General features: G+C 41.8%; 1 protein-coding gene across 5 annotated transcripts in view; it reads right to left on the reverse strand.

The window, feature by feature from the left end:
- Nucleotides 1–16,535, reverse strand: part of INPP4B (inositol polyphosphate-4-phosphatase type II B) — a 668,171-nt gene that overhangs the window by 140,577 nt on the left and 511,059 nt on the right. For all 5 annotated transcript variants that reach the window (XM_068279481.1, XM_068279471.1, XM_068279463.1 and 2 more), the window contains exon 19: nt 5,666–5,778. In XM_068279481.1, coding sequence (XP_068135582.1) covers nt 5,666–5,778 — 113 coding nt within the window. The remainder of the gene's footprint in view (nt 1–5,665; nt 5,779–16,535) is intronic.

Genomic DNA, 16,535 nt, shown 5'->3' on the forward strand with positions numbered 1-16,535 from the left:
TAATGTTCAAGTCAGTTGGGCTGCCTTTGGTTTGACTGAGACTTTTCCAGTGAACTTCACGTCACCACAGGTTAATTATTAAAGAGAGACATTTTCAAATCAGAGCCTGCTGTTCCCTGTGCAGTAGCATATATGGCCCTATGTGCCCATGTTCTTACAATAGCTATCAAAACTGGGTTTGGCACAGGTTATGGTAGGAACTGTAACCAAGGATTGAACTTCATCCCAATCAGTAGCTGATACCCCCTTTCCCGTGAGAAATATTTACTTTTTCTCAAATAGATCATCAGGGGGGTCTGTATGGCTGATATTGTGGTGAAACCCCTCCCACAGAGTGATGTCAGGACCTAGGTTCTGACAGTTTCCTGTCTGTGAGCCTTGTTAAATTGTGGGAAATAACAGTGGTTCCCAACTGCCAAGCAGCCAGTATTTCCCTCTGTGCATATGTATATCCATAAAACAAACAACCAAACTAACTTGTAGCCTATCGAAATGTTAGGGGGTGTAGTTATAAATGAAGTTCCTCTTTATGGTTGTAATGGTGACCTTATTCCTTTTGCAACTCCTTCATTTGCAGCCATTGCTCTGCTTCTGTAGCTTCCCTCTATGTGCTGCTCCTCCTCCCCCTGCTTAGTGTATAGTCACCCTCATAATGTACAGTAGTCTCCTCTATTAGATGCCAATCCATGTACAGTTACCTTCTGTGTATAGCATCGCTCCTTCCCTCTCCCCCCATATTCTCCTGAGTGCTGCCTTGTTCCCAGCACAGTTCCATCTGTACGAAAGCTGTTTCCAAAGCCAATCTCTAACCCACCACTGCCCAAGGAAGAACTATGGAAGTGGAGTCACTACACACTAGAAGCCCACAAAGTAGAGAAGCAAAATACAAATACAAGTTCAACATCACTGCTTTGTCACATATACACCCGATACGTTCTTCTGTATCGGTCTGCCTTTCCATCTGCCAGTGACATCATCACTTCTATTTTACTCAGCTATTTTAAAGTGGTCTACATGCTGAGAGAAAGGATATTTGGCCAGAGTACCTGATAGTACTCTAAAAAAGGGCTTCCATTTCACTTGTCTTCAGCAAATAAAATGTGCTCATCCTTGTCATGCCTCATTTACATGGGAGGCTGAAGGTGGTGAATTCACCACCTATCAGCTAATCCCATGCACCAGCTGGGTGCTTACATGGGCAGGAGAGGCAGCCACAGCACTGAGTCAGGCTGAGTGCAGCCATTCTCAGACATGGTGCTTTTGTTGTTGCCACACCACATGTGAAATGCTGACACGCACGGTGTTACAAATTCTGCCATTCAGCTGCATTACATTGCAGCCTAAAGGTGCGCAGTATCCCGCAGACAGTAGGCTGAACTGCTTGGCTAATGCACAGTTAAGGCACCTATCCTTAAGGCACCTACCCACGACGTGACGTTTTGCAAGATTTTTCCTGTAACCGGCATTTTTTTTTTGTATGACGATCGATCATTTAAGGGCCAAGCGATAGTTTCCACGGTGTGGGTACCTGTGCGCAATTACACAAAGTTTTTCTCCGCACTGCGATTATGACCGTCACAGCAGATTGGATCTTTAAAATTTCCAATGACGCAAAGTGCCGTGCTCGTCATGTGCCATCATGTGTTCCTGCAGTAGAAAGATGGATTGGGAAGCACTTGTTTGTTGGGTCAAGTCGCCATGAGTTCCCCATAGGATCCGGTGAGTACTTCGCTTAAGAGTGTCCTATTCTGTCACCCTGGTGCTTGAACAATACTTGTCTGTACTCAGGATGTGCACATTCTTTCTCAATGCAGCTCAATGACTTGCCAGTGCACCTCCCTTTGCAATTCCCTGAATACAATCATGGACCAAGATAAAGTAAAATTAACCACATAAACAACAACAGGCCAAAACATGCTCAATGTGCACATGTGTGTACACAAGCATGTAATTCAAACAATCAGAATTTTATAGGAAACATTTGCAGAAAAGAGAATCACACAAAACCTTTTTGATGTTAAATCTTATGCAGTCTTCACTGGTTTCAAAGGGAACCTGAACTGAGTAAAACTATTTAAAGAGAATCTGTATTGCTAAAATCGCACAAAAGTAAACATACCAGTGCGTTCGGGGACATCTCCTATTACCCTCTGTCACAATTTCGCCACTCCCCGCCGCATTAAAATTGGTTAAAAACAGTTTTTAAAAGTTTGTTTATAAACAAACAAAATGGCCACGCATAGAAAATACATCCATACACAAGCAGGCTGTATACAGCCTTCCTTTTGTATCTCAAGAGATCATTAGTGTGTTTCTTTCCCCCTGCATCTCTTATGCACTGAAGTTTCAGGCTGCTCTTTTCTTCCTGCAAACAGCTTTGTCCTTGTCTGAATTTCCTCAGTATGTGAAAGCCCAGCCAGCTCAGAGGATGATTTATCCAGCTTGTAAAAGATAAGAGAGAAGAGAGAAGCTGCCCTAATCTAAATAATACACAGGCAGTGTGCATAGAGGGGCCTGGAAGGGGGAGTTCATAGCAGAACCACAACACTGAAGAACTTGGCAGCCTTCCAGACACAGGCCGACAAGTCTGACAGGGGAAAGATACATTGATTTATTACAGAGACTGTGATAGCAGAAAGTGCTGCAGTTAGCCAGAACACATTAGAATAGCTTTTGGAACTTGTAGGATGATAAAAAACAGGATGCAATTTTTGTTACAGAGTCTCTTTAAAATAAACACACGAGGTAACTTCAAATGAACATTACAGTAACCTTGCCATCAGTTTCTCTCAGAAGCTCACCATTTTCTTCTGACAATGGCCTCAATTCACTAAGATCAAGCTGAAGATAATAAGGCAAGAGAAAACGTACCTCCACACAGTGAGAGAGTTATCCTATCTCTTCATTCCTTAAGTTACCTCCTCTGTAGTTATTTTCACACGCAGTTAATAAACAGCCTGTCTTTAACTCTGGAGTTATTTTAAGGATTAAAGAGTTAACTTAAAGACAGAAGTGTTTCCTGAATACTACATGCCTCATCACTATGGTGATAACTCTAGAAACGTTATTAAAGACAGTAGATAAGCTTAGTGAATTGAGGCCAATGATCCCTTCCAGTTCTGACAACATTTTGTCAGAACTGAAATAAATCAGTTGCTGTCAGTTATATATCAGTTGCTGTTAGTTATAGCTAAGACGACAACTGATGTGCCAGGTAATGTCCATGTTTCCCTGTGGCTCAAGTGGGTGATGTTATAGTTTAACAGTGTGCTGACTAGGGCTGATCGGAACAGCTGAATTCTGATTTCACCAAAATTCGGTGTACCGCATGTGAAAACCGAATTTCGTGTTCCGAATTTTCATATTCCGAGTGCATTTCTATTAAATTCAATAGTGCCAACTTCTGCGGTTAATTGTAAAGCCCCCATAGATGCTATCATCACCAAATTTGGCTTGTATATTAAGCAAATGAGTAGGAACAAGGTAAAAAAATGTTTGTGAAAAGACCTTATAGTTTTTGAGCAAATCGATTTCAAAGTTTCATAGGAAAAATGGTTTTTAAAGTGTGTAAAATGACACTGCTGCAGTACAGGTTACTGCATTCCGAGTTCTGTATACATATTGTATACATGATTTCATGAAAACGGACAGCGTGGGGTCCGCCCTACCCCATTCCTGTGGGGACGGCCTCCGGGGATCCGCTTGTTAAAGAGAATCTGTATTGTTAAAATCGCACAAAAGTAAACATACCAGTGCGTTAGGGGACATCTCCTATTACCCTCTGACACAGTTTCGCCACTCCTCGCCGCATTAAAAGTGGTTAAAAACAATTTTAAAAAGTTTGTTTATAAACAAACAAAATGGCCACTAAAACAGGAAGTAGGTTGATGTACAGTATGTCCACACATAGAAAATACATCCAGACACAAGCAGGCTGTATACAGCATTCCTTTTGAATCTCAAGAGATCATTTGTGTGTTTCTTTCCCCCTTCTGCTCTCATGCACTGAAGTTTCAGGCTGCTCTTTTCTTCTTGCAAACAGCTTTGCCCTTGTCTGTAATTCTTCAGTATGTGAAAGCCCAGCCAGCTCAGAGGACAATTTATCCAGCTTGTAAAAGATAAGAGAGAAGCTGCCCTAATCTAAATAATACACAGGCAGTGTGCATAGAGGGGCCTGGAAGGGGGAATTCATAGCAGAACCACAACACTGAAGAACTTGGCAGCCTTCCAGACACAGGCTGACAAGTCTGACAAGAGAGAGATAATTGATTTATTACAGAGACAGTGATAGCAGAAAGTGCTGCAGTAAGCCAGAACACATCAGAATAGCTTTTGGAACTTATAGGATGATAAAAAACAGTATGCAATTTTTGTTACGGAGTCTCTTTAAAGGGGACCACCGGATGGCACCATGAACCCCGCCAGGACGTCAGCGGCACCCACCTCCTCCCGGGGCACCGGAGGTGGGGAAGAGCCCCTTGACCATGGATTGGACAAGGGCTCTGGAAGAGAGGGGGAGGCTTGGCCACCCCTCTCCTCCAAACCCCCCCCCATACCATGGACCATGCGGGCTGGTATAGCTCAAGGTGCAAAGTCCCACGTGGCCGAGGCTCTGCATTCTGGCTATCCCAGCCTGCATGGGGGACAAGGGGTTAAGGAGGCTTGGTAGGGGGGACCCCACGCTGTCTGTTTTCATGAAATGTATACAATATGTATACAGAACTCCGAATGCAGTAACCTGTACTGCAGCAGTGTCATTTTACACAGTTTAAAAACCATTTTTCCTATGAAACTTTGAAATCGATTTGCTCAAAAACTATAAGGTCTTTTTACAAAAAAGGTTTTACCTTGTTCCTACTCATCTGCTTAATATACATGCCAAATTTGGTGATGATAGCATCTATGGGGGCTTTACAATTAACCGCAGAAGTTGTCACTATTGACTTCAATGGAAATCCGAATTAGATACTAGGAACTGCCGAATTTTCGAGTTTCGAGTGTGTACTCGGAACTGCCAAATTCCGATGCCAAACTCGAAATTCGGAATCCGAGAGCTCAGCCCTAGTGCTGACCAGGAAGCTGTTATGGTGTAATGGCCAGTTTCAAAATGGAGGACAGAGAATTCCATTGATCACAGTGGACAAACGACGCAGGAGAGGAGAAATAGATTGAGGAGTAGACTACACGGGAGGTAAGTATGACCTGTGTATGCTTATTTTGACTTTTAATTTATTAGTTCAGGTTTTCTTTAACAGAACTTTCTTAGGTTAGTATTTAGCATAGTTCACAAAAATGTACAAAAATGCAAAGTAGTCAATAGCACATTATATGTATTAAGCTTTGGGGAAGGAGGATTTATGAATCTTCCTGCCTTGCTAAATTAATTTTGGCTGCACGTTTCTCTTGTCCTGTAATGAGCAACACACAATACACGTCACAAATATCTCCCTTATGTCAATCCCTGATTTACCCCAAACACCTAGAGACGGTCTTTTCCCTCACAAAGCTAAACATATTGCGTTCTAGTCTTCACACACTCAAACCATAAATGATCGAAAGACAATATAATGTCACCTCCAGTGTTGTGCAAAGTGTAAACCAATATACAAAGCAACAGCTGCAGTGTGGAGACAGAGCATTCACACATAGCAAATACAATACTTACAGAAGCCGCTAGCCACATGATCTCTACATTCTTCCTCTTTTTGGCATGAGTGTTTTGGTGAAGGTTCTCAAGGAGTTCCTTTAGGTCACTTTGATCATGGAATAACTGTGGACCTAAGAAAACATGAAAAGAACCAGAAAAATTGCGTGAGGCAAATGTCAACTTCAAAGACTTACAATTATGATTGGCCAATCACTGACCAATTTTAACATCTCCACATGTAAGTCAGTTTTCCTACACAGTCTGCACTTAGTATTCAATATCTGTTGACCCTCATACTACATGGAGGTGGTAATATTGGTCAGTGATTGGCCAAGCATAATTGAAAGCGTGTACCAGGTTTTAGGGTGCAAAAACATACGCAAATTTTGATTGCATATGAAGGCCAATCATTTATTTTCCACCTCCATGTAATATGAGAGTCATCAGGTATTGCATCCTATGAGCAGATGGTGTAGATAAACCCTCATACTGCATGGAGGAGCAAAAATTAGTCAGTGATTGGCCAATCATAACTGAAAGTGTGCACCAGGCTTTGAGGGGGCATCCATATATGCAATTTTGATTTGTCACTACAGCTGTTCTATCATGTTGTTTCATGACTCATCCTGCTGGATTGTGAAACAAGCAATGCTAAACATATGCTATTGAGCAGCGGCTCCCACTTTTTGACCATTAATCCCTCCCTCATCACCTCATAGTACAGAACAGGCTGTAGCTGAGCAGCATAGCTATTCAGTGATTTCTCCTAAAACTGTCACCCTAATGATCATTAGCAATCATTAATTAATTAACATTCATCAATTATCATTATTAATCCTATATAATACAACCATTGTATCCTTATTCATTCCTGTGTCTGTGCTTCCAGACTTGACAGTTTTCTGTCTGTGAATCTCATTGCATTGTGGGAAATAACAGCTTTTTCCAACCTCCAAGCAAGCAACATCTTCCTGTGGGGATGGGGGGGCGGTGTAGAGGCAGTGCCCGTTTTTTAACAGATGGGCCTTTTTACTAGTCAATTAATATACTTGTACAGCGCTGCGTAATATGTTGGCGCAATATAAATACTTAAATAAATATAATTAAGGCAACAGAAACTGAGTGTCTGTATGCAGCTTTACTATAAATTACACATGGGTAACACTAAGCTGACATTTTTCAGGAAACATTTTCCATGGCAGAAGATAAAAGAATTGGATCTGTTATTTATTTCTGAAAGGGGACATTTATGCTGCAGCCTGTGAGAGGATGGATAAAGTTAATGGAGATTATTATTTTCCTTATGTAGAATTATTAATAGGAGAGCCTAAAGGAGCAAAACCGTTATTTACTTCTAATGAACTGAATATTTATAATATAACCTGTGTACAAAGGACTGCGCTGTTAACAGAAATGATTATTAGTCTCCCTATAATGATTCCTTAATGTAGATGTATTCGTTCCAATTTTTTCACATGCAACACAATCGGCTGAAGCATAACTTGCAATAATCACACAGAACAGGGGAGCCCTAGTGTGTGATAATGAGCACAGCACAGCCTGGGAAATGCTTTTTTATGTAAAACCTCTTTGTGGCTGATAAATGCCTTCACACTGATAGGATGCTAGCAGTTTTATGGTGTTGTGGGACTGGACTAGGAATAAAAAGGAACTTTAAATACCACATGCATAATGGTTTGAAAACTCCTGTCATGAATCTTCAAATGGGTATTTGTAACAATCGTAAATCGCTTGTGCAGTTTGATGTTGCGGCTTCTGCCGGCTCTATAATGGTTTGTCATTCTATGTTATCTAACAAGCAGGTTTAATCGGAGAGCACTGTGTATTCTGGTGTACTGTAGTACAGGAATACATACCTCTCATCTTTTTGAGATGAGAAAAAGGGGAAACTTTAAGACAGTGGTCCTCAAACTAAGGCCCGCGGGTCCAAATGCGGCCCCCTGAGGCTTTTTTACCAGCCCCCCACAGACAAAATGTATTACTTACAGATGCGGTCAGCTACGTCTTTAAATATTGGTGGTCCGCATATAGAATAGCAGTGCTGGCACCACCCATCCACATGGAAGCCAGAAAGCAGTAATTTGCTGGTTTCCAATCAAATTCCACATTGGGTGACACTGCTGTCCAATTGGACTTCTGGTTGTCACCTGGGTGTGCTTCACTGTCTGACCCGCAAAGACATCATTTTATGTATACTCTGGCCCCCCAGCAGTCTGAAGTATGTTGACCCGGCCCTCGACCCAAAACATTTGGGGACCCCTGCTTTAAGACATACCCTTGATCACACCCCCGCCACACCCCTAGCCACTCATACCACAAAAAAATTCATAAGCAAAATAAGTCATTTTGGAATTCAAACCACGCTGGTTCTTTTTATCATCATCAGTTTTTCTTCATATTAATATTTGAAATGAAGAAATATATCAATTTAAAGGATAGTAATAAAGTTTGGAGTTCATGAAACACATTTTTCAGTAGAAAATATATATATTTACATAAATCTGTACATCAGTCCTGAAAGAGGGACAAATAAGGGAGAAAAGGGGACAGAGGGATTTGGTCTCCAAAGAGGGACTAAGAGGTAGCTATGGGAATAGAGATCCTATTCCTAGATGTGTACAGCACATGTGTGACACATGAGTGCTATATATACGTTTAGCTTCATATGAATTGAGGGCCCGTTCAGACTGCACGCGTTTCCAGCCGCGTTTTGGAAACGCGTGCAGGAGGCCAACATTCACGACATCAGACAGTGCATAGAGTGCACTGTCTGATGTTCACACTGCATGCGTTCCGGACCTGTGCGGTCCGGGAACGCATGCTGCACACAGATTTTGTCAAAACGCGCGGCTGTCCCATTCACTTTTCAGTGATGGGATCAGCCACGCAACGCACACAAACGCGGATGGCGTGCATTCGTACGTGTTGCGGTCCGCACGCATGGCCATCCGCATTTGTGATCTGAACGGGCCCTAAAGGTTTTACAATACCAGCTCTTAGGAGAATCAATACCATTGAGGATGGAGGTGAGAAGAGAGGCGCAGCCAGAGGCAGCGATTGGAGCGAGAGTTACGTGTATTATTTTCTGATCTAGTTCTAGTAGCCTTATTATCTGGTGAGCGAATTGTGAAGTAGGTGAGGAGCGAAGCAGATTATTTGTGTACCGGTGGTACTATGGTAAAATGGGTGCCATATAGACCCCAATGTTAATTGCGTTTATAGAGGCACCCAGGAAGTAATCCAGGTGTTTTGGGTGTGCAACAAAAATGTTGTATTTACAGTGGGATGCGAAAGTTTGAGCAACGTTGTTAATCATGATTTTCCTGTATAAATCGTTGGTTGTTATGATAAAAAAAATGTCAGTTAAATATATCATATAGGAGACACACACACAAATGACATTTGAGAAGTGAAACGAAGTTTATTGGGTTTACAGAAAGTGCGCAATAATTGTTTAAATAAAATTAGGCAGGTGCATACATTTGGGCACTGTTGTCATTTTATTGATTCCAAAACCTTTAGAACTATTTACTGGAACTCAAATTGGCTTGGTAAGCTCAGTGAACCCTGACCTACATAGACAGGTGAATCCAATTATGAGAAAGAGTATTTAAGGGGTCAATTGTAAGTTTCCCTCCTCTTTTAATTTTCTCTGAAGAGTAGCAACATGGGGGTATCAAAACAACTCTCAAATGACCTGAAGACAAAAATAGTTCACCATCATGGTTTAGGGAAAGGATACAGAAAGCTGTCTCAGAGATTTTAGCTGTTTCCACAGTTAGGAACATATTGAGGAAATGGAAGTCCACAGGCTCAGTTCAAGTTAAGGCTCGAAGTGGCAGACAAAGAAAAATCTCAGATAAACAGAAGCAACGAATGGTGAGAACAGTCAGAGTCAACCCACAGACCAGCACCAAAGACCTACAACATCATCTTGCTGCAGATGGAGTCACTGTGCATCGTTCAACCATTCGGTACACTTTACACAAGGAGATGCTGTATGCGTGAGTGATGCAGAGGAAGCCTTTTCTTCGCCCACAGCACAAACAGAGCCGCTTGAAGTATGCTAAAGCACATTTGAACAAGCCAGCTTCATTTTGGAATAAGGTGCTGTGCACTGATGAAACTAAAATTGAGTTATTTGGGCATAACAAGGGGCGTTATGCATGGAGGAAAAACAACACAACATTCCAAGAAAAACACCTGCTACCTACAGTAAAATATGGTGTTGGTTCCATCATGCTGTGGGGCTGTGTGGCCAGTGCAGGGACTGGGAATCTTACCAAAGTTGAGGGACACATGGATTCCACTTAGTATCAGCAGATTCTGGAGTCCAATGTCCAGGAATCAGTGACAAAGCTGAAGCTGCGCCGGGCTGGGTCTTTCAACAAGCAACGACCCTAAACACTGCTCGAAATCCACTAAGGCATTCATGCAGAGGAACAAGTACAATGTTCTGGAATAGCCATCTCGGTCCCCAGACTTGAATATAATTGAAAATCTGTGGTGTGAGTTAAAGAGAGCTGTCCATGCTCAGAAGCCATCCACCCTGAATGAACTAAAGATGTTTTGTAAAGAGGAATGGTCCAAAATACCTTCAATCAGAATCCAGACTCTCGTTGGAACCTACATGAAGCGTTTAGACTGAGGATGTAATTTCTGAAAAAAAGGAAGATCTACTAAATATTGATTTCATTTCTTTTTTGTGGTGCCCAAATGTATCCACCTGCCTAATTTTGTTTAAACAATTATTGCACACTTTCTGTAAATTTAATAAACTTAATTTCACTTCTCAAATATCACTGTGTGTCTCCTATATGATATATTTAACTGTCATTTTTTATCGTAACATCCAACGATTTTTACAGGAAAATCATGACGATTAACAAGGTTGACCAAACTTTCGCATCCCACTGTAAGTGGCCGGGACCAAAGTATTTAGTGGTGATGGCGAGGGGCCTGGGATGGTCAGTTAGGGTTAGGCATCAGTAGTGGTGGTTTGGCGGTGGGGTAGGGTTAGGCATCAGTGGAGGGGGGCAGGTTAGGGTTAAGCATGGGGGGGGGCTAGACTCCCTAACACTGCTACTGGCTACTGAGCACGCCCTAGTGGCTGCAGCTCCAGGGCTTTGAGTCAGCCAGGTGAAAAGCCCAATATAAATGTTATTTGTATTGTCTAGTGAACATAGTGACTGTGAGACTGTGTACATCTTTATTGAGAAGCAAACCAGAACTCTCTGCAGTAGAATCAGATGGTACTTATACTATTCATCTGATGACAGCTTAGATTATTAATTTTATTTTTTTCTTCATATTTTATTTTATTGCATTTATGCTACTTTTATGTATTCATTTGTATTCATCCAATTTATTACACAATGTGAGTACAATTGGGTGTGCTGTAGGTTGTTATAATGGAAGTGTTTGAAGAGACTCGTAAAATCTGTACACTGACCTCCAGACAGATTAGGGGAAAACACGATCAACCATTTTGGCGATATATATGTGCGTACACACATCCAATTTTGATTAACAAATGATTGGCCTATTTTACCACCTCTATGTAGTATTAGGGCCAACAGATTTTAAAGAATAAGAACAGATTTTGTTGGTCGGCTCTCAGACTACTGTGCATGGAAGTGGTAAGATTGGCCTATCATTGGTCAATCAAAATTGAATTAATGTATGCACCCTTAAAGCCCGTACACCAGGCTTTATTGTTGTTAGGTAGTCCCAGCTACAGGAAGTTGTGGTTGGGTGCTGATAATGTGAAATCAAGGTGTGGCAGCAGACAGTCGATAGTTAAATAACAGAAAGATAAAAAACAATAGAGCCAAATTGGCCTCTCTGTTCTAAAAGATAAGCAACCGCATCATAAAAACCTCCTGAAATATATCTGCAGTATGTCTACTTCCTGCTTTCATGGAAGCAGACAAAGAGTTAACATCCAGTATTTTCATATCAGCGGTGTCTGCTGAGGACTGCCGAATCTGTGATGACACAGCTGAGAGATCAAATTACACCTGAGAGATCAAATTACACATGTGATTACTTGCAGATGAGGGGAAATTAGACAGGCTCTTCTCTCTAAAAAACACACAGGGTGCATTGTCTCTGTTTTCCTTGTGTCCTGTGCAATAGTTCAGGTCTACTTTAAAAACAAGCAGTCCCTGACTTGAAATGGGGATTATAGATCAATGCATGACACTGTCCACTCAATTATCATCAAATTCCTAGAAATAATAGAATAAAAATCAACCCCTCCTGTTACAGATGTATTTGTACAGCTCAATCAGGGTGCTGGGTTCCTGTCTTGTGTATAAAGTGTTCTGTTGTTTGTATGTGCTGTCACTGTCAGGAATACCTGAAACAAAACTCAATTTAGTTTCTCATTGGCTTTAGGATTGCAGGAACAATAACATTAAGCAAGAAGAACGTGAGAAGACTTGACTGTAAAGGTCATGGGATGAGGTCATCAGCAGCCTGCAACCTCCTTCATTCGCACTCAATAGCAGCACAAACAACAAAGGTTTATTATTATGTAGTTCGCTAAAAGCTCCCCATAGTAATTTGCAAGCAATAGAGTTTGAAGCTACAATTAAAAGTGCAGCTGATAGGCTATGAAGGCAGCCCGCCATTAGGCTGCTCCTTGCCTCACAAGGACTTCCAGAGCACAGATTACTGTAAATATACATTTCTGACAGGTTTTCTTGAATTTTGAAGAAGTGTTTATCTATCGACAGTGATAATGAAAAAGTGGCAGAGAAGGAAATCAGCTCATTGCTAATTCTAATCATAAAATTGTTCCAACAGCTGGTCTACGACTGGTTGCTATGGGTGACTCCTACAACATAATTTGCTTTGCTGGGTACAGAGAGACAGCAGGCTCCTCAGTGGCATCTGCTGAGGGAATCACGGAGGAGATGCATTTCTGGCACATTATCTCTCCCCCAAAAAACACATTAAACTAGTCAAGGTTGTTGTGATGCAGCTTATTGCATTTATTACTGGCTGGCTGTGTGCCATTACATGCCGTTCTGTGCCACTTGAATCAGAGCTTGATAACACCTAAACAGGAGGTGAAAATGTGATTAATTATGTGATTAAATAATGCTACCAAACACAGCAGTAGTCAGGAGATCCAGGCTTTGCATTTGGCCAATGTACAGCAAGATAACTGAAAACTACCAATGGCATCTTTAAACACATAAAGAAAACTTTGTCAGTAAAGAGGAAGAAATACAGTATATATATATATATATATATATATATATATATATATATATATATATATATATATATATTCATATTTAAATCATTCACTGAATCTGAGGGAGCTTACAACCTAATATACCTTCCATATACCCAAATATAACACAGTCCCATTGGGTAGAGGCTGATTGGCCTGTAAGCATATCACAGAATCATCTTAATACAATACAAGTGTTCCACTAATGTCCATAGGCTGTGATCACGGTAATTCCATGTTCATGTAAGCATTTTCCCTTAGGGTCTAAAAAGCTAATTACTATGGGGAATTCCGACCGCCTTAGCAATTCACTATAAAGCAGCAGGTGTTATTCATGCCTCCTTTAATTCATTCTTCAAGCTCCATTTGTGAGATAGATGAGTAAATGTGAGTTTATATGCAGTGAAATTTCTTGCACCCTGGCATTACATCAAACAGGTAACTTGAATATGTAAACCAATCACAAAAGAGATCAAAATCAGCTCCAGGAAATATGCTTGCAAAAGAGAGGTATGTTTGAAGTATGCTTCCTCAGAGGCTAGTGTGTCACACTAGCCTCTGAAGAAGCTTTTTTAAGCGAAACAGCGAAACAGCTGTCAGGGTCTCTTGTCTTCACCCCTGCTGCATACCCCGATGAAGTAAATACGAAGTAGGCACTCAATTGGCTTCAAACTTGCATTTTATCAAATCCCAGTAATACGTGTATTACTGGGATTTGATAAAACGCAAGTTTGAAGCCAATTGAGTGCCTCCTTCGTATTTACTACATTGAACCGGGTGTAGAGTGGTGACCCACAGAGGCATTGTGCACCGGCTACATAGACCTGACTAGGTCTATTCCACAGGCAAAAGAGGGGAAGGTCCGCACGTTGTCCTAAACGAAGTCCTTTATTGTGGACGTATCCGAAAAATCAACACACACTATCACGCATCTCCAGCTGACATGTTTCAGACCTACTGGTCCTTAATCATAGCCTAAATCAGCGATGATTATAGCCTCAATCAGCTATGATTAAGGACCAGTAGGTCTGAAACATGTCAGCTGGAGATGCGTGATTGTGTGTGTTGATTTTTCGGATACGTCCACAATAAAGGACTTCGTTTAGGACAACGTGTGGACCTTCCCCTCTTTTTTCAGTATTGCTTCATGGATTTGGCCACCCTGGATCCAGCACTGTCCTGATCTGAGTGAGCGGTGTTTCCGGGTGTTTTTTTATTCCACAGGCACTCGCTGCAGTTTGCTTGTTGTGCATACCCCGATGTCTATGTTCTGTGATTAAAGGTACCGTTGCATTTGACAGTGCCTCAACCTCTCTGTTAAAAGCATATTAAAACTGTGTTTTTCTGGGAGCACATGATTTACGGTACATAATCCAGGATTGCCATTGACCCTCCAGCAGCATCTAGTGCCAATCTTTTTCTCTTCTTCAAAACAACTCCAGGAAGTACCACATACAGTATACTTGAATATATACACTAGTATACATTAGGGTACCCATTATTATCTAAGAAAAGTAAAAATGATTGACTAACCTATAAGCCGTAGCCTTAACTGTGGCACCACCAAGGTACTCCCTTCCCTTCAGAATCCTGCCACCATTGGCCTTGAATGCCACACAAGTATAACCTATAATACCCTGGCTTCCATACCCAATGTCTCCAAAGCTCTGGTCCCCACACAACACTGGTTTGCTCCAACATTTTGGTCGCCCCATCCTCAGTACTCTTGCAAAGCTGATCAGACTCCACTCGGCGGCGTAGCAATATAGATATTTTGATTAGTGGCAATCATTAAGAAACTGTTCCCCATCCCCCACTTGCACCTCTGACACTGTAGTTGCCATTGTCAGGTTTTGGTGCGCCATATCAATTATGTATAGAGTGCTTGGGGGGGCCCATTGTAAAACTTGCATTGGGGCCCTCGGCTCCTTAGCTACGCCACTGACTCCACTCCTCACTAAACTGCTAACTGCTGTAGCTTATGACATTCATCCTTGTTTTGTTTTGAAAACTGAGAAATGGTAGCTTTACCTATCACTCCCAGCATACTGCAGTATGTTTATAAACACATCACCATTACCAGTGGTCTGTACAGTATAATATATACAGGATTCACTTGGCTGCTGTGAGCTTCCCCTCCCTCACCCTCTGCTCCCCACTCCTCCCCACCATCTCCACCACTGGTTTTCTAAGTTACCAATCTGAATCTTATATGTAAAATAGGGAAGCTGCACATAAGTGCACAACATACAGAAGGGTTGAGCTGCAGTGAAAGGCAAGGAAGAGGAGTACAGCACAAGAGAAGGCCCCTGTAAAACAGAGTGGATGCACATAGAAGGAATGGCCTGCTGTACATGGAATGGGACATGACGAGTGAGCTACACATGAAGAGTGGGTTGCACATGAAAAGTGGCCTACACATTAAATGGAGTGCAGGACATGGGGAGGCTGTTGCACACAGAAGGGGGAGTTGCGTACATAGAATGGGGAGGAGGAGAGAAAGAAGCCTGACTTGGGAGACAAAAAATGAATCTGACACTGCACATATCTGTAAGATGTATGTAGCCAGTGGAGTGGGTATGGCTGTCCCTCTGGGGTAAAGCAAAGGATTGGCACAGGAGCCAGCCAAATAGCATTAAACTTGGTGGCTAGATAGTGTAATGGTTAAGGGCTCTGCCTCTGATACAGGAGACCTGGGTTCAAATGCTGGCTCTTCCTGTTCAGTAAACAAGCACCTATTCAGCATGGAGTCCTTGGGCAAGTTTCCTTAAAACTGAAAATGCCTATAGAGCATGCTGTAGTGGCTGCAGGTCAAGCACTTTGAGTCCACCAGGAGAAAAGCTATAAATGTTACTTGTCTTGTCTTAATAAACCTGGCCAGCAACTGACCCTCTATGTTCCAAAAAACAGTTTTTACTTTACAGTCCTCTAGCATTAATGCCCTAACTGAAACTCCACACCCCTGTGGCTGAACATTCAATTAATACCCCCAAAATCCCCGTGCAAAATTCCACGACTTTCCAGGTCGTGGATTTTGCTGCCCGGGGAAGGCAGAGCTTTGCGTAGTAGTTTTGCCCCTCTCAGTGAAAGAAGACTGAGATCCTCGCAGGTTGACGCAAGTAGAGGCAGAGCTACTGCACAAAGCTCTGCCTCTACATGGAAGGAGCCCTGAAATTTGCCCCAGGGATTTTGGGGGTATTAATTGAGTGTTCAGCCACGGGGTGCATCGTTTCAGCTAGGGCATTAATGCTAAAGAGGACTGTAAAGTAAAGTAAAAACAGGTTTTCTTGGAGGCTTCAGACTCTCTTTAAATGTTAACTTCACACAGAAAGCTATGATATGTATGACGGATGTCTATGTTGTATGCATTGTGTGTAGTTGTCAGTCTCTTAAGTCATTCCTATAATCTTGTGTCCAAATTTCATCTGATAATGCTTGGAATTCTAAGTAGGTAACAAAAGACCTGCTCCCCTTTCAGTGAGAGCTCAGGTACAATATCTGACCTAGCAATCTTATTCTCTAATGGCAGTTAAGTGCCTGAATTTTGTTATTGGATAATACTTTGTGAATCATAACTGTTCCTCAGCTGTTTGCATAAATAAATAGGTTTGCTTGACAACA

This window comes from Hyperolius riggenbachi, chromosome 1 (assembly GCF_040937935.1).
Source record: "Hyperolius riggenbachi isolate aHypRig1 chromosome 1, aHypRig1.pri, whole genome shotgun sequence".
In the NCBI taxonomy this organism is placed as follows: Eukaryota; Metazoa; Chordata; class Amphibia; order Anura; family Hyperoliidae; genus Hyperolius; species Hyperolius riggenbachi.